General features: G+C 47.7%; 1 protein-coding gene across 1 annotated transcript in view; it reads left to right on the top strand.

Moving 5' to 3' along the window:
* Window positions 1–4,017: 4,017 nt before the first annotated feature.
* The window catches only part of PAM (peptidylglycine alpha-amidating monooxygenase), a 201,422-nt gene continuing 187,287 nt past the window's right edge, over window positions 4,018–18,152 (top strand). Inside the window, exons 1-4 of the mRNA XM_075599016.1 lie at window positions 4,018–4,151; window positions 5,584–6,085; window positions 8,281–8,457; window positions 17,461–17,512. Of these exons, the coding sequence (XP_075455131.1) occupies window positions 5,994–6,085; window positions 8,281–8,457; window positions 17,461–17,512 (321 nt within the window). The 5' untranslated portion in view covers window positions 4,018–4,151; window positions 5,584–5,993. The remainder of the gene's footprint in view (window positions 4,152–5,583; window positions 6,086–8,280; window positions 8,458–17,460; window positions 17,513–18,152) is intronic.

Raw genomic sequence — 18,152 nt, 5'->3', positions numbered from 1 at the left:
CGCCCCGCGGGATGTGGACGATGTGAGGAACGTCATTCAAGACATGGAAACCGCTGGGATTATGACGGAGTCTCGGGGGCCCTACGCATCACCCATAGTGGTGGTGCGGAAAAAGAATAGGTCCGTACGACTGTGTGTCGACTATCGAACTCTGAACAATCGTACGATACCGGATCAGTACAACCTTCCTCGCATTGAAGAGATCCTGAATGCTCTGAATGGAAGCCAATGGTTCAGCGTGCTCGATCTACGATCTGGGTACTATCAGGTACCTATGAATGCAGATGATCAGGAGAAAACAGCCTTCGTCTGCCCCCTTGGGTTTTACCAATTTACACGTATGCCCCAAGGTATATGTGGGGTCCCTGCAACCTTCCAACGACTGATGGAGAAGACTATCGGGGACATGAGCTCTCAGGAGTATCTCGTCTACCTGGACGACATCATTGTCTTCGGAAGAACTCTGGAGGAGCATGAAGAAAGGCTGCTTAAAGGAATCGACCGTCTTGGGAAGGAAGGGCTGAAATTATCCCTAGACAAGTGCCGGTTTTGTCACACTTCAGTGACCTACGTGGGACACATCGTGTCGGCTCAAGGGATTGCCACCGACCCAGCCAAAGTAGAAGCGGTCGTGAACTGGCCGCGTCAAGAGAATGTCACAGAACTATGATCCTTCCTGGGGTTCTGTGGGTATTATCGTCGCTTCGTGGAAGGGTACTCTAGTAGAGCAAACCCCCTGAACAACCTGTTGAAGATATACCCCGAAGAGACCGGAAGGAAGGCCGTATCAGCTCGCCAACCGTTTGGTGATAAATGGACGTCGGAGTTTGAACAGTCCTTCCTGAAATTGAAGAAATGTCTGACCGAAGCGCTGGTGATGGCGTATGCTGATCCCGAACAACCATACGTTCTGCATGTGGATGCCAGTCTCAATGGACTGGGTGCCGTCCTGCACCAGAAGCACCCCGAAGGCCTTCGGCCGGTCGCCTATATCAGTCGCAGTCTGACACCCAGTGAACAGAGATACCCCGTCCACAAGTTGGAGTTCCTGGCTCTCAAGTGGGCGATCACCGAGAAGCTCCACGATTACCTTTACGGGGTAACGTTTGAGGTAAGGACGGATAACAATCCCCTCACATACATCAATACGTTGGCCAAATTAGATGCAGCAGGACACCGATGGCTGGCCGCTCTGAACAATTACAGCTTCTCCCTGAAGTATAAGCCGGGACCATTGAATGTCGGGGCTGACGCCCTCTTCCGAAGGCCAGGGCTACTTGCTACTCAAGATGACGAGGAATGGGAAGAACTCCCAGGACCCGGAGTGCGAGCTATGTGTAGCACTGTCGCCATCGTTAACGACCAAGTGGCCTTCTCAGAATTACGAGTGGCAGATGCATTGGGATGCCAGTCGCAGGCTGTCCCAGCCGCTTACTGCAACCCAAAGGGGATGAAAATAACGCACGACAAGGTGCTACGGTGGAAAGATCTGGTAGACTACCAAATACGAGATCCTGTCGTCAGTATCATTAGGCAAGCCGTTGAAAAGAAGAACCCAGCCTTTCTGAAGCGTGCTCCCAATGACTTGGTGGCCTTGCTCATGCGGGAAGTGGACAAATTCAAAATAGACAATTGCTTACTCTATCGGGTGGTGCAATACCACAACCACCCGGATAGGCGACAACTAGTCCTCCCTAAGAACTTGCAATACATGGTGTTGAAGTCCCTACATGATGAGCATGGACATCTCGGAATAGAGAAGACCTTTGGGTTAGTCAGAGGGACAGAGGTGAGGGGGGGACAGAGGTCAGCGCGACAACAGCAGTGAGCCGCCGCTGCCAAGACACCCTCCTGCACACCCTCCTGCACGCGCCTCCAATGAGTCGCGTACAGCTACACGCCCGCCACAGGACCTTCGCGCCGGGGACAGAGGTGAGGGGGGGAACAAGCGCCACTAAGCTCACATCACTCACCACTGTTCTCCTCCACACCCCACGGGACCGAGGGGTGGGGGGGGAGGGGGAACACGACTGCCACTGACCAGGGTTAGGTGGCTGAACGGACACGCGTGCTGCCGGGAACATTTTCGGGACCAAGGTGAGGGGGGGGGGGGGGACAAGTGCCGGGATGGAGCGCCGCACCCACCCACTCTGCATTTCTCCCGCGGACCACCCACTCCCTAACTCCCATCGCCACCCACCCACTGCCTCCCACTCACTCACCCACTGCCTTCGTCCCACCCACTCACCGCCTCCCACCCACTCACCGCCTCCCACCCACCCACTCACCGCCTCCCACCCACTCACCGCCTCCCACCCACCCAGTCACTGCCAAAGTCACTGCCTCGCACCCACCGCCTCCCAGCCACCCAGTCGGAAAATTAAATCCCGGGCAACGCCGGGTATATCAGCTAGTGGTTTCATAAAAATAGATTCATTCTTGTAATAATAAAACATATAGCCATTCAACAACATAGATTTAAGACAATTACACATCATTCTACTCCATACCCTCCAATTGTACCTATTTAGCAGGTACACTACACTTTTGAGTTATGTAAGACCAGGTTTACCTATTAATCCTTTGAGTGCCAGAGGGGCTACAGTCCGGAAAAAGAGTTCTCTTCCATTTCCCTATATTTCAGATCGCGTCCTGAGCTCCATGAGAACACAGGACACGATCAAAGCTGGGAAAATAAGCACTCTTTGGTCAAGACATAGCCACTACGTCATGGGAAACCCAGAGTGCCAGATCCCATGGCGTAGTGACTACTTCTTCGGGCACCCAAAGCAGTGGTGGGATTCAGCCGGTTTGCATCGGTTCATGCGAACCTGTTCTTAGGATTTCTGAACCGGTGCTTAACAGGCAGCGGCGAGAGATGGTATGCGGCAGCGGGCTTAATGTATTATCCGGTAATAGAATCACTTGAGTGAGAGTCAGAGCAGGACTGCAGGGGAGGTGCAGCATCTAGCAGTCTGACCCGAAACGTTCTGTCTGCTGCTATAGAGCGCTCCTCACCACATGCAGTTCTCTCCTGCGCTGACTCAAGATATTCTACTACAGTACTAGCTAATTCTTTAAGCCGGGGGAGCCCTCCCCGTGACTGTGTCCTCCCAGGTAGGCATGGAGTAGGACTGAGAGAGATGTGAGGGAGGCTGGGAGAGACGTGGGGGGGCAGCGTAAGATGTTAGGGGGGCTAGGAGAACCATGTGGGGGGCCTGGGAGAGCCGTGAGGGGGGCTGGGGGAGACGTGATTGGGGCTGGGAGAGATGTGAGGGGTTGGGAGATATATGAGGGGGCTGGGAGAGATGTGAGGGGGGCTGGGAGAGATGTGAGGGGGGCTGGGAGATATATGAGGGGGTTTGTGAGAGATGTGAAAGGGTTTGGGGGAGATTTGAGGGTCTGCGGGAGATGTGAGGGGGGCTCTGGTCTCTTCCCTCCCCTCCCCCCCGTGCAGTCCTGTTCAACGGAATAAAACGTTAAAAAAAAAAACCACAAAACACCCCCCCCCCAATGAGAGAGAGCCTGTTGCTAAAAAAAAAATGAATCCCACCACTGACCCAAAAGGTAAGCTGCATAGGTTAAGGGACTTCCATAGGACTTGCTTAGGAGTGCCTCCCTACAGTACTGTACAAGTAGAGGAACTACAATAGAACTTATTTTTTATGTACAAAAATGTTGGCGGGTCTATCTATGAAGTTTCAGTTACATCCAGCTTTTATTCCCATCATCAATGGCTTCCTACACCTCCATTTATTTATATAAATAAAATATAAATTCCATTAAGTCTCACTTGGTCTAGAACCCCCAAAATGTTACTTATTTGGTCCATGGACGCTTCATTACATTGTGAGCTGCAGCAAATGTGAAAATACATGCACCCTACAGTAAAGGGGTAAACGTAATATTAATTTCCCAGCTAGCACTACAAATCTCATTCACTTAAAATCTTACTGTCCTAAAAATAAAGTTTTAACATTTTTGAATCTTTTTTTTTTTTTTTCCCCTCGCGCAAGTGTTGCTGGGAGTTGTAGTCTCCTCTCCCCGCTGTTACCTCGTCTGCTGCACGTAGACCCGCAGCGAGAACAAAATCAGATCAATCCGGAGGCTGGAGCGGTGGTTCCCGTCCCCTGGAAGCACCCACTCCCAAAGTAACTCCAGAAGCAGCGCGGTGTGCATTTTGGGCTCTGTTGCGCGCGGGTGCCGGCAGCTCCTGGGTCAGGGTTCGGTTCTAGCCTCTCTGAGTTGCTTTGCATAGGAGCAGCGAAGCTCTTTACTGGTGTGTGTGATGCGTAAAAGTTCTGGTGGTCACACTGGCTGGCGCTCTGTAGTCTCGGTTCAGCCACTGACTGTAGGTTTGCAGCATGTTGACACTAGCCAGGAAGATCTTTTAATCGGTTGAATTCATCCTTCTGTCTTCAAGGTTTGATTTACTTTGATAATGGATGTGCATACATATGTATTTACTTTCACTGGTGTGTAATGTTCTGGAAAAGGAATCAAATGCATTGGAAGGACTTCTTGTGTTGACTCTTTCGCTGCCAGCGGGGTAATGTGTGCGTGTCTTGCCTCTCTGGTAGTGAATGTGTTAATTTAGTTAGAAGACTAATGTACCAAAACTGTGGTTTAGCTTTGCTATGTTGATGTGATTGACATGATTTTGATCCTGTGGCATGTTGTAGGTGGGTATTGTAAGTAGGCTGATTCCTCGGTTCTTGACAGGTATTTTCTAAACTGGCTTAATCTCTGTGCTGCTGACCCCCACTTTTAACATATCCCAGGTCCTCTTGTGTCATGGTTGCTGATGCCATCACAACATAATGGTAGTAGTTTCATCCAATGGCTTGAGATCCATCCCCATTTGGATTGGTGGATTGTTTGTGTATAAAGTGACAGCGAGGAGAGAATATGACGACATAGTAGGGAATTTCTCAGATTGTTGAAGATCTTAATTCACTTAAATGGATTTGGAAGCTTTGGAGGTTTTACATGTGGCATTGGTCACTTGTGTGTTTTCATCTGACTTCTCATGACCCGTGATTGTAGCTTTAATGCTGAACCAGAGAACCAACTTCCTCTTTTGGTGGCTTCATTATGTGACAATCCTAGTCTTTTGTGAAATGAAAACGTGCAGCCATTAGTGACCGTATTGGTAATTTCAGTCCTAAAGTTTGGGTAATTGTTCATTTGTGTGGCAATAGTGCATTGCAGAAGTTCACTGTAGTGTCAGATAATTCAACTAAACGACACTATTGCAGAATTCCTCTGATTTATATTTACCTGTAATGTTAAAACAGTCAAATAATACATTGGATGCAAACCAGAGAACGTGTGTGTGTGTGTGTGTGTGTGTGTGTGTGTGTGTGTGTGTGTGTGTGTGTGTGTGTGTGTGTGTGTGTGTGTGTGTGTGTGTGTGTGTGTGTGTGTGTGTCAGTAGGAAGCTTTATATCACTGTACTAGAGCATATGAGTTTGTCAATTGGGTTGGGCTTAGAAAACAAATGCACTGAGAACCCTCAACAGGGATTTGCTGAGGACTAATGTTGTAATGTGTTAGTCATCCATTATCTGCCTCTTTTCACAGGTTCTCACTGAAGACGGGTGTTGGCATGATGCTGGGTAATTGTGAGTGATCTGTAACTTGTAGTTGCAGAGCACCAGGGTGCAAGCCCCTTGCGGGGGGGGGGGAAGTCAAGCATCTCAACTTGCACTGTGCTGGAACATCTTTCCCGCACGGAAGTACAACGTTATCCTAAAGAAAAAACTGTGTTCAATCAGGAGGATGTTTCTTTCCAGCAAATCCTAGATCCCAGAGTTGAATCGTCCACCTTCCAGCGCTTCACCTCCTGAAGACGGATGGGCTGTCAACAGCTGTAGGATGCCTGTGGGGCTCCCAGTAATGAAGTAGTGGGCTGATACAGCAGCCTAATTGCCAGGATTACAACGCTGCTTTTTATTTGCCACCGTAATAAGGCAAGGAACAGCAGGGTGAACATGGCCAGCCTCATTAGCAGCTTGATCCTACTATTTCTTATTTTCCAAGACAGCTGTTACTGTTTCAGGAGCCCTAGATCTGTCTTTAAGAGGTGAGGAAAGTTTAAGCTTATGTGAGTGGATACTGTATAGATATAGATTTTTTTTTTTAAGTAGTCCACTTTATTTGACACACAGATGTAATTGTTTTGTCCTCAAGTCTTTTTTGTGATATTGATTTTTTTCTTAATTTGTGTGTGTACAGTATGTGTGTGTGTGTGTGTATATATATATATATATATATATATATATATATATATATATATATATATATATATATATATATATATATATATATAAAAATAAATAATTTTTTTATTATTATTATAAACGTGTTGGGTATATGATCAGTTGCTGCTCACTGCTGTGCTTCTGTATGATGAAATCCGCACATTTACATGAATACATTTGTCCTCTGATGGTGTTTAAAAATGAGCTGTGATTGCTAGGAAAACATAAATGTATCAGTCTCTATAATTATTACATTAAATATTTATACGCACATATATTATTCACTACAATATTCTCTGATTATTCCATTTCGTATGCATCTTTCTCTTCCAAAGGCCTGTATTATTTCTGAAAAGCTTTGTTATTTAAGGAAGTATTATTTTTACAGCCACTATACTCATGTCTATGTTGTACAGTGTATTAATAGATCGAGAGTATAGATGATCGACAACAAATTTGCGCAAATGCATGCCAGTTAAGAATTGGTTGGTCATGAGTTCCTAATGTCAACAGATTTCATGCAACAATGCAAACTTCTTGCCAGTTTATATTTACCCATTGAATTTCAATTCCCAACATATTTGGCGCAGAATGCAATTCTGTAATATTGTTTTATTTATTAATGCCATTTCTACATATATTAGCATAGAAAATATCTGTACCCCTGAGAAACTGAGAAACCAGTTTATTTAGATAAAGCAATTGCTTTAATTGTCTGATTCACTGGTCCATCGTGATCTAGCAACCATACTCTTACTTCAAATCCTCTCTCTGTCCCTTAAAAAAAAAAAAAAAAAAAATATATATATATATATATATATATATATATATATATATATATATATATATATATATATATATATATATATATATATATATATATATATATATATATATATATATATATATATATATATATAGCAAATGGCAATATTACTGTGTAATTTGCATGTCATTATATATATATTTTATAATTCTATAAATAAAAGTTCTGGCAGATTTATTAGATTAGAAAAACACACACATGAGCAGGAAATGAAAACCGGAGTAGAAATGCTAGAGAAGATTACTTTAGATGCAGAAAGCAGGTATTGTTTGAACAAACATAAATGACAGACATCCTGTGATAGATCCTGATGTTCCATGAACAGCTCTGTTTTATTTATTATGCTTATGTAAATAATATTCTAGTCATGTGCTCATATTAAAATGTTTTATGATGCAAGATCTTTACTCATGCTCCTTTTAGGTTCATCATTAAATCACAAAATGGGTTTAAACTGATGTGAAGGGGTCAACTCATGTCTATGTTGGCATAACTAATTACTTTAATAAGGCATTAAATCATCTACAATGATTAGTCAAGACAATTATAAGATGTGAAAGCATCATAGAATCCCAAATCTAACATTGGTGTGCGTCTTTCTAATTCCATTGAGCTCCATGCTGAAAATGAACAGTTTGGCTGTCCAAGCTTCTTCTACAGCATTCTGGAAAGTGAAAGATACTGCTGCAAACTTCACTGCGTATTACAAAAAGTATCAATGAGTGTGAACTGTTTGCAGCTATCATATTGCCTCTAGTCTAGGTTTAGGAGCCTAATCAAACCTATTCCTATTCTTCTGGATCCCGTTACCAAGATGGTTTAATGATTTATTTGTAGTAAGATAAATAAATACAGCTATCTTTTATATACTGTCCTATTATCTACTTATATCACAGCCTCTACCTCTGTCACAGCTCACAGCCTTCATTGTCTATGCACTTAGAATTTCCAGTTTTAGTCCTTTTTACTAACTAATACTGTACTTCACTTTCTAAATGTGTTGTCTTCTCAGCATGTGTACGGTTTGCTACTTATATCTGAAGAAAAGATATTGAACTTGTCTTAATTACTTGATTTGTAGTTACAAAATAGAGCTCATTACTGTGACTTGTAGGCATGTAGAACAGAGTTCATGATGGAATAAAAAAAAGAAACTTAAAATGTTTATTTTTCATTATATTTTTATTGAAGATATAAGGAACCATCCAGATCTCTTTCCAATGACTGCTTGGGAACAACACGGCCTGTAATGTCTCCAGGCTCGTCAGATTATACACTGGATATACGAATGCCAGGGGTAACACCAGCAGAGGTGAGGAGTAATTGTTGTTCATATTGTGCTATGATATTGGGGGAAAGAGAACACCTGTGAAACAATGAACGGGATAAGGTCTCCGGTATGGTTAGCACAAAAATAAATGCAGATTTACAACTTTGGTAAGGATGGGCGCAATTACTTCTATTACTTTCTTACCACTTCATTGCAGCAGTTTTCTATCAGTGTGTTAACATTTTTGTCAGAAATGACTAACAAATACAATATGTATTCACAAAGAGAAATTATTGTTGAAAAATAATCAGACATTTTTTGTATCATGTGCTTTTCCACAACTGTATTGTATAGTCTACAAAGGTATAGTTCAATTTCTTGCAATTTTTTGTTGCAATCCATGCAATATCCTGTGTTAAAAAATAAAAAAAAAACATTTCTTTAGTATTAAATTATGCTTACTAAAAAACTATTTTTGAATTCACTTGTTAATGCCATTTTTAGTGAGTTTTAATATAATGAGCATCCTTTGATTTCTATAGCGGGTTTTAGCACACATCCCCAGCAGTGCAAGATTTTTTTGTAACACTTTCCTGTGTGTGATCATTTGTTACCAATATCACCAGCAGTTTGAGCTGTAAACTGTAACAATAGATAATGTTATCTTGGTAATTAAAGGATACATTGTAGCTGCTGAGTTACACGGACTGAAGGATTGATTGAAACTGAAAGGCAGCTGTTTAGTGAACCCTGGGAAGCAGGATTTTGCTGATCAATCATGGGAGAACCAATCAATCATTCATTTAGGTAATTTGTTTTCAATAAAGGTAATGAAAGTGTCCATATATTTATTTATTTAAAGTACTGTTTGGATTGCCTCTTTAAATCTTAATCATGTAATCATTCATTTAGATGATTTCTTGCCTTACAGGAATCCTTGTTTTTAATTGTTGTGCCCAGCCTTTTAGAAGCACTAATGTTCCATTTTCAGTCTGTTTTCCTGTTATACTGTACGTCTGAATTAAATTAGCTCTAAATAACTAGCCTCTCATTACCCCTTCTGCAATAATATATTCAGTAGGAAAGTTTCGAGCACTACATTTCATGGTGAATTGTTTTTCAGACTGCTCGGCGGGAAGTAAAAGCAGCAAGATGTGAAATCTTATATGGATTTTTAAAATAAATCAGTTCTAATAATACTAAATGTATTATTAGAATTATTTTTCAATTCTTAATACCATTTTTAATGAGTTTTTAACGCATCCTTTGATTTTCTATAGCGAGTTTAGCCCACCTCCCAAGCAGTGCAAGATTTGTGATAATTTGTTGCCAATGTTCCCAGCAGTTTGATCTGTAAATTGTAACAATAGATAATGTTACCTTGGTAATATAAGGATACATTGTAGCTGCTGAGTTACACTGACTGAAGCAGCCATTATGTTGGCCAAAAAATCCAGGATTTTATAACAGGTGCACCAAACAATTGCCAGCGTAGAATGTAGAATTATACATTGTCACAGGCTTTACATATACAAATAAGAAGAAAACAAATGGGTGTGTGTGTGTGTCAATAAGAGATGGTCCTTTCCCTCTGAAGGGATGCAGAGGCTGAGATGGAGAAGCCTGTTGTTATGCTGCAGTAGGTGATGATGACTCATTGTTGCAGATGGAATTTTTTTTTCCTATTGAGAAAATAATAGGGGTTTCCATTAATGAGGAAAGAAATCTGGAGGCGTGTAAGTTTACCTATAGACCTTCAGCTATCGCACAACGAAATAAGTGCAAGACCATAGTAGGCTGCACATAGTAGCATATTAATTGGATCAAACAACCCCCTCTGTGCAGCAGTGGCACATGATGAACAAGTTTCTCTTGAAGTTATACAGAAGCTGATAGCAAGTTATCTCCAATATTGTTAGTCTGCAGGCACGTTTAGCTCATTAATGCTTCTTGGATGATACCTCACTTGGCCAGCAGCATTTTGTTCTTTAGGTTATTGTTATTGAACCAACACCGTACACTTTTGATTAGCTCTGATTCATGATTTCTCTTTCTGTTTTTAATTAGATGAAAATCTTGGACAGGTTATATAATTAGATTACTAATTCTTCTATAAGTGCATGCATTTTCGGCAATCATATAATTCGTTGTTACCTAGCTTCCTTCTACTAGTGTGTGCAAGATTATTTCAGCATTTAATTCTTCAGAACCCTCTCTAGCATTATTTATATATGTGTGCTCATTTGCATGTCATTCCCCAGAATCCCTTGCTGCTGTGGAAACACTGTATGCTGGGTGATAATGTTGAATGGCAGGGTTGCAGACCTGCCTAAGACACGTGTGTGTGTGTGTGTGTGTGTGTGTGTATTAGATTTTCTTAGATGATGGAAGGGAAGTAAACATAATTATGCCCCTTTACAAATCATTAGTAAGACCACACCTTGAATCTGGAGTACAATTTTGGGCACCAATCCTAAGAAAAGACATTATGGAACTAGAGAGAGTGCAGAGAAGAGCCACCAAATTAATAAAGGGGATGGACAATCTAACTTATGAGAGGCTAGCTAAATTAGATTTATTTACATTAGAAAAGAGGCGTATAAGAGGGGATATGCTAACTATAAACAAATATATTCAGGGACAATACAAGGAGCTTTCAAAAGAACTATTCATCCCACGGGCAGTACTAAGGACTCGGGGCCATCCCTTAAGGTTGGAGGGATGGAGATTTCACCAGTAACAAAGGAAAGGGTTCTTTACAGTAAGGGCAGTTAAAATGGGGAATTCATTACCCATGGAGACTGTGATGGCAGATACAATAGATTTGTTCAAAAAAAGGTTGGACATCTTTTTAGATATACTAAATAAGTATACATGGGAAGGATGTTGATCCAGGGATTAATCCGATTGGCAATTCTTGGAGTCAGGAAGGAATTAATTTGTCCCCTTATGAGATATCATTGGATGATGTGACTCTGGGGTTTTTTTGTTTGCCTTCCTCTGGATACTGTATATGATAAAATATCTGTTGTCTAAATTTAGCATAGGTTGAATTTGATGGACGGAAGTCTTTTTTCAACCTCGTCTACTATGTAACTATGTAACTATGTAACTATATCACATTAAAAAAAATTCCAGTGGGGTTAGTGCAAGAATAAAATAAATAAGACAGACAATTTATTGCTTTCTGTTTATCTGAGGAAGCCTCCCTTTAATCGATAAGTTATTAGAGTTTTGTGCCTGAACTATGTACTTTGTATTTTGTCTAAGAAAGTGGAGTTGGAAGGTGTTTGCATTTGTAAAAATAACATTCACTAGCTGATAAACCCGGCATTGCCCGTGATTGCTGTGGCGGGGGGCGTGGAGAGGCGGGGAAGGGCAGGGAGGGGGGCGAAGTGCAGGGAGGGGGGCGAAGGGCAGGGAGGGGGGCGAAGGGGGCGAAGGGCAGGGAGGGGGGCGAAGGGCAGGGAGGGGGGCGAGGGGGCGAGGGGGCGAAGGGCAGGGAGGGGGGCGAAGGGCAGGGAGGGGGGCGAAGGGCAGGGAGGGGGGCGAGGGGGAGAAGGGCAGGGAGGGGGCGAAGGGCAGGGAGGGGGGCGAAGGGCAGGGAGGGGGGCGAGGGGGAGAAGGGCAGGGAGGGGGCGAGGGGGCAAAGGGCGGCGAGGGGGCAAAGGGCAGGGAGGGGGGCGAGGGGGCAAAGGGCAGGGAGGGGGGCAAAGGGCAGGGAGGGGGGCGAGGGGGCAAAGGGCAGGGAGGGGGGCGAGGGGGCAAAGGGCAGGGAGGGGGCGAGGGGGCAAAGGGCAGGGAGGGGGGCGAGGGGGCAAAGGGCAGGGAGAGAGGGGGCGAGGGGGCAAAGGGCAGGGAGAGAGGGGGCGAGGGGGCAAAGGGCAGGGAGAGAGGGGGCGAGGGGGCAAAGGGCAGGGAGAGAGGGGGCGAGGGGGCAAAGGGCAGGGAGAGAGGGGGCGAGGGGGCAAAGGGCAGGGAGAGAGGGGGCGAGGGGGCAAAGGGCAGGGAGAGAGGGGGCGAGGGGGCAAAGGGCAGGGAGAGAGGGGGCGAGGGGGCAAAGGGCAGGGAGAGAGGGGGCGAGGGGGCAAAGGGCAGGGAGAGAGGGGGCGAGGGGGCAAAGGGCAGGGAGAGAGGGGGCGAGGGGGCAAAGGGCAGGGAGAGAGGGGGCGAGGGGGCAAAGGGCAGGGAGAGAGGGGGCGAGGGGGCAAAGGGCAGGGAGAGAGGGGGCGAGGGGGCAAAGGGCAGGGAGAGAGGGGGCGAGGGGGCAAAGGGCAGGGAGAGAGGGGGCGAGGGGGCAAAGGGCAGGGAGAGAGGGGGCGAGGGGGCAAAGGGCAGGGAGAGAGGGGGCGAGGGGGCAAAGGGCAGGGAGAGAGGGGGCGAGGGGGCAAAGGGCAGGGAGAGAGGGGGCAAGGGGGCAAAGGGCAGGGAGAGAGGGGGCGAAGGGCAGGGAGGGTGGGGGCGAAGGGCAGGGAGGGTTTTAGGCGAAGGGCAGGGAGAGAGGGGGCGAGGGGGCAAAGGGCAGGGGGCGAGGGGGCAAAGGGCAGGGAGAGAGGGGGCGAGGGGGCAAAGGGCAGGGAGAGAGGGGGCGAGGGGGCAAAGGGCAGGGAGAGAGGGGGCGAGGGGGCAAAGGGCAGGGAGAGAGGGGGCGAGGGGGCAAAGGGCAGGGAGAGAGGGGGCGAGGGGGCAAAGGGCAGGGAGAGAGGGGGCGAGGGGGCAAAGGGCAGGGAGAGAGGGGGCGAGGGGGCAAAGGGCAGGGAGAGAGGGGGCGAGGGGGCAAAGGGCAGGGAGAGAGGGGGCGAGGGGGCAAAGGGCAGGGAGAGAGGGGGCGAGGGGGCAAAGGGCAGGGAGAGAGGGGGCGAAGGGCAGGGAGGGTGGGGGCGAAGGGCAGGGAGGGTTTTAGGCGAAGGGCAGGGAGAGAGGGGGCGAGGGGGCAAAGGGCAGGGGGCGAGGGGGCAAAGGGCAGGGAGAGAGGGGGCGAGGGGGCAAAGGGCAGGGAGAGAGGGGGCGAGGGGGCAAAGGGCAGGGAGAGAGGGGGCGAGGGGGCAAAGGGCAGGGAGAGAGGGGGCGAGGGGGCAAAGGGCAGGGAGAGAGGGGGCGAGGGGGCAAAGGGCAGGGAGAGGGGGCAAAGGGCAGGGAGAGAGGGGGCGAAGGGCAGGGAGGGTGGGGGCGAAGGGCAGGGAGGGTTTTAGGCGAAGGGCAGGGAGAGAGGGGGCGAGGGGGCAAAGGGCAGGGGGCGAGGGGGCAAAGGGCAGGGAGAGAGGGGGCGAGGGGGCAAAGGGCAGGGAGAGAGGGGGCGAGGGGGCAAAGGGCAGGGAGAGAGGGGGCGAGGGGGCAAAGGGCAGGGAGAGAGGGGGCGAGGGGGCAAAGGGCAGGGAGAGAGGGGGCGAGGGGGCAAAGGGCAGGGAGAGGGGGCAAAGGGCAGGGAGAGAGGGGGCGAAGGGCAGGGAGGGTTTTAGGCGAAGGGCAGGGAGGGTTTTAGGCGAAGGGCAGGGAGGGTGGGGGCGAAGGGCAGGGAGGGTGGGGGCGAAGGGCAGGGGCGAAGGGCAGGGAGGGTGGGGGTGGGGATGGGGGCGAAGGGCAGGGAGGGTGGGGATGGGGGCGAAGGGCAGGGAGGGTGGGGATGGGGGCGAAGAGCAAGGAGGGTGGGGATGGGGGCGAAGGGCAGGGCCGGAGGGGGCGAAGGGCAGGGCCGGAGGGGGCGAAGGGCAGGGCCGGAGGGGGCGAAGGGCAGGGCCGGAGGGGGCGAAGGGCAGGGCCGGAGGGGGTGAAGGGCATGAGCGGGGGGGGGGGGTGAAGGGCATGGCCGGGGGGGGTGAAGGGCATGGCCGGGGGGGGGGGGGTGAAGGGCATGGCCGGGGGGGGAGGGGTGAAGGGCAGGTCCGGGAGGGGGTGAAGGGCAGGTCCGGGGGGGGGGGTGAAGGGCCGGGGGGGTGAAGGTCTGGCTGGGGGGGGAGGGGAGGGGTGAAGGGCCGGGGAGGGGAGGGGTGAAGGGCCGGGCCGGGGGGGGGTGAAGGGCCGGGCCGGGTGAAGGGCCAGGCCGGGGGGGGGTGAAGCGCCGGGCCGGGTGAAGCCGGGGGGGGTGAAGCCGGGCCGGGGGGGGTGAAGGGCCGGGGGGGGTGAAAGATCCCTTCCCCTGCGGTTACTTACCTCGCACCGGGCCGCGCTCCTCCTCGGGTTCCTCGGCGGGCTCCATTCCCCCCGTCGAGGCGGAGCTGAGACGCTCAGGTGAGGAGGTGCTGTGGGTAGCTGGCCCGTACAGCTCCCGACTGAGAGAGCCGGAGCAGCGCTCGCGGGGATGGTGAGCTGGAGGCGCGGCCTCTAGGCCTGAAGGTGAGAGCGGCGAGAGCGTGCTCTGGGGGGGGGGGAGCGGTCTGTGGGAGGGAGCACCGGGGGAGAGGGTGAGCACCGGGAGAGAGGGTGATGTTGAGGTCCCGCGGAGTGGTGATAGGGGGGGTTCCGTTGTTGCGGGCCAGCCGCCGGGAAGGGCGGGGGGTGGGGGGGTCAAGGCCGGGCAGCCGTTAAGGAGGGTGGAGTGTGTGTGTTAAGGGGGGGGTGTTGAGGAGGGTGGAGTGTGTGTGTGTGTGTGTGCGTTGAGGAGGGTGGAGAGTGTGTGTGTGTGTGTGTGTGTGTGTGTGGCCCGTCACTCCGCCTCAGGCCAATGAGAGGTGTGCGGGGGCGGGCGGCCCAAGGGACCAATGAGATTTCCCCTAGGGACACCGGACATCGAGACAGGCAGGCATGCATACAGTGCTTTCACTAATATAGTATAAGATTTAGGTTTGATTGAGAGCTCCTAGAGAGTACGGTTGTCTGGAGTTCTCATCAGAAATGTAGCTACTACAAGCAATATCCAAAACATTGTAAAAACAGCATGTTTTCCAAAGGGAATGGAAGAGCCGGAAGCAGCCTGAACACACAAAGATTGTATTGCAAAACTCAGACACATCTCTCTTTTTTTTTTTTTCTTTTTCGCAATGCAGGGACATGGACCTTTACTGGGAAACATGACTGGGTGTAAATGATCGAAAACATGCTAAAATAGTAACTAACTAGAAATAAACAAGGGCAATGCCAATTGGATACAAAATATACAGTATATGGAGGACAAAAGGAATGTATTGGCTAAGATGTGCAGCTATTGTTACTATGGCAGCAAACTAAAAATAGGGGGGAAAAAAGAATAGATTAACTGCGGAATCACTAATTCTGCCGTGCGTTTAGACCATTTTGTGTACTCCCTCTTGGGAGAAAAATTAACCAATAGAAATAATATGTATAAGGGGGTGTCTGTTGACATGAGGTCATAAGGTATTTTGCACAAAAAAAAAAAGTGGGAAGCAGAGGGTCTCTGGTCATTTCCGCTCCAGGGACCCCTGGCTTCCCGAGATACTTACCTCCCTAGATGCTGCCGAGATCTTGTGCATGTTTAAACATCCCCCATCATGCTGGCCAAAAGAAAGCCGCTTCCTATTGGCTTGTGTTATGCTGGATCTTTAACCTGCCATATTGCTCGCCCAGCCGGGACTGCTTACCGGCATGACCTACGGAGGTAAGTATCCACATGTCATGTATGGATATCCAAAGCAATCATTGTTAAACCAAGCCGCAGTGGTGAGCGAACAATCTGCAGCCCTTTTGAGGCAAACCAGTGGCCTGCCATATTTATTACTTTTTGTATAGCAAATAAGAATACAACTGCAGCCCAGCTTTTCCCAATTATTTATTCGCATACAGTGCTTCCATTGCAGCTAGGGATTCTGGGTAATGACATGCAAATGAGCACTCCCATTGAGTCACTTTTTGCCTCTTGCCCAGTTTAACATGAACCCCTATAAGCTTATGCCTTCAGTATTACACAATTTTGTCAGCACAGCATGGGTTAAAGATGTGCGTCGCCAGTAAACCTTCTCACAAATTGCTGTTTCAACCTTATTATTCCTTGCAGTGCTGATACAAAAAGTATTGAAATGTTCAAGTTATTTGTTAAATTGATACTGTATGTAGAATATATCACTGACTGCCCCACACCTCTGGAATGTCCTCCCCCCCCCCCCAATACCCGACACCCTCTCTATACACCTTAAGACACACTTGCTTAAAGAAGCATATGAGTAGCACTGTAGCTAATACTATACACATGATAACTAAAGCTTGGCCCCCTGCAGACGCACTTACCTGAATGCCCTCCTACTGTCTCTGTACGTTCTTCCTACCTACCAATTAGATTGTAAGCTCTTCGGAGCAGGGACTCTGCTTCAGACATGAAAGTAACATTCGGAAGAGCTTATTCCTATCAACTGTTATCTGTATTATTCGTTATCTATATGATTGTCACTTGTATTACTACTGTGAAGCTCTATGTACATTAATGGTGCTATACAGCAGGGCCCCGCTTCTCGGCGGTACCAAGAAGGGGGCTGCCATGTCTCCGCATGCGTAGAAAGGGGAAGTCTGAGGTTGCACATGCACAGATCGGGGGGTGCAGAGGTTGCGCTTGCGCATAAGTGGGAATTGCAGGTCTGCGCATGCACACACGCCGAAAATCGGCGGTTCCGCTGATTTTCGCTCTGCAGCGGGCCATTAGAATGGAACCCGCCACATGCCCAGGGCCCTTCTGTATTAATAAAAGACGTACATACATTGATAACCGGACACACTGGACCTGAAGAGACAACTATTCAAAATGATCATAACCTGTGATAGAAGCAGATGTTGTACATCTCTTGCCAATCATTTCCCACTTTGCTCTCAATCAACAAGTTAGATAAAAATGTGCCCCTTAAAATTTCTTCATACAGCGTATTAACGTTACTGTATGCAGAATCACCCTATCCATCCTCTGTAAGCCTTTATTTATAGAGCTGTGGTACTGATAACTTGCTTGTCTGAAGCAGCTCCTAAAGTATACTAGTTTTCAGTAACCGGTTCTAATCATATTGGCTCTTGTGAAGGAAATACAAAAATGGGAATCTGCATCCAGCTGGTTAGAAGTGCTCTTCTGGTGTAAGATTGACAATGTGGGCGAGACAGGCGGAAGGGTTACATTTACAGTGCAGGAACAATCTCTTCAGATTTGATTTTTTTGTTTTCCATTTTAGGAAACAAATCTATATTAAACAGATCGTGTTGGTGTCTGAAGTATTAGTAATGGTGTGTGTTTTTAATTTTTTTTTAAACCAGCCAGCTACGTGACCTCATCATGCATGTCACTTTATCTCCCACTACAGTAAATACCAGTGAGATCTTTAGTGCTTGTCTTTTTCTGCTCTCCACATGGTGTATAGTGGCAAGAGCTAAAAATAAAGAGCTGGAAACAATGGGTGGAAGTGCCAAAGTATATACTGTAGTGTCACCCCTGTTCAAGAAAAAGCTAATTTGAGCAAAACAGATTAGCAGTGCATTGCTTAGTAAGTGAGAAATGTTTTATATGTTTAAATAAAGCTTTGGAAGATACCAATATATTACATGTCAAATATTAAACAAGGCCATCATATGATTTAACAAAAAAAAAATGTGTTCATATGCATCCACAGAGCTAAATATTTGCGAAAAACAGCCAAAATACAATTTCCTTAGCATGGGCTCAACGTCACATCGAGAGACAGTGAGACCTATTTCGGTAAAGTGCCTATTGAGCTCCCGAAACAGTTATCTAAGGCCAATCCTCAATCCCCCCCCCCCAAACAGGTCAGGTTTTCAGGATATCCCTGCTTCATCACAGGTGGCTCAGAGGCTCCGTCTTCAACTGAGATCTGGAAAACCTGACCTGCTTGGGGGGCTGGAGTTGAGC

Source organism: Ascaphus truei, chromosome 1, assembly GCF_040206685.1.
Source record: "Ascaphus truei isolate aAscTru1 chromosome 1, aAscTru1.hap1, whole genome shotgun sequence".
NCBI classification, from domain to species: Eukaryota; Metazoa; Chordata; class Amphibia; order Anura; family Ascaphidae; genus Ascaphus; species Ascaphus truei.
This window is presented reverse-complemented; position numbering and strand designations above follow the sequence as displayed.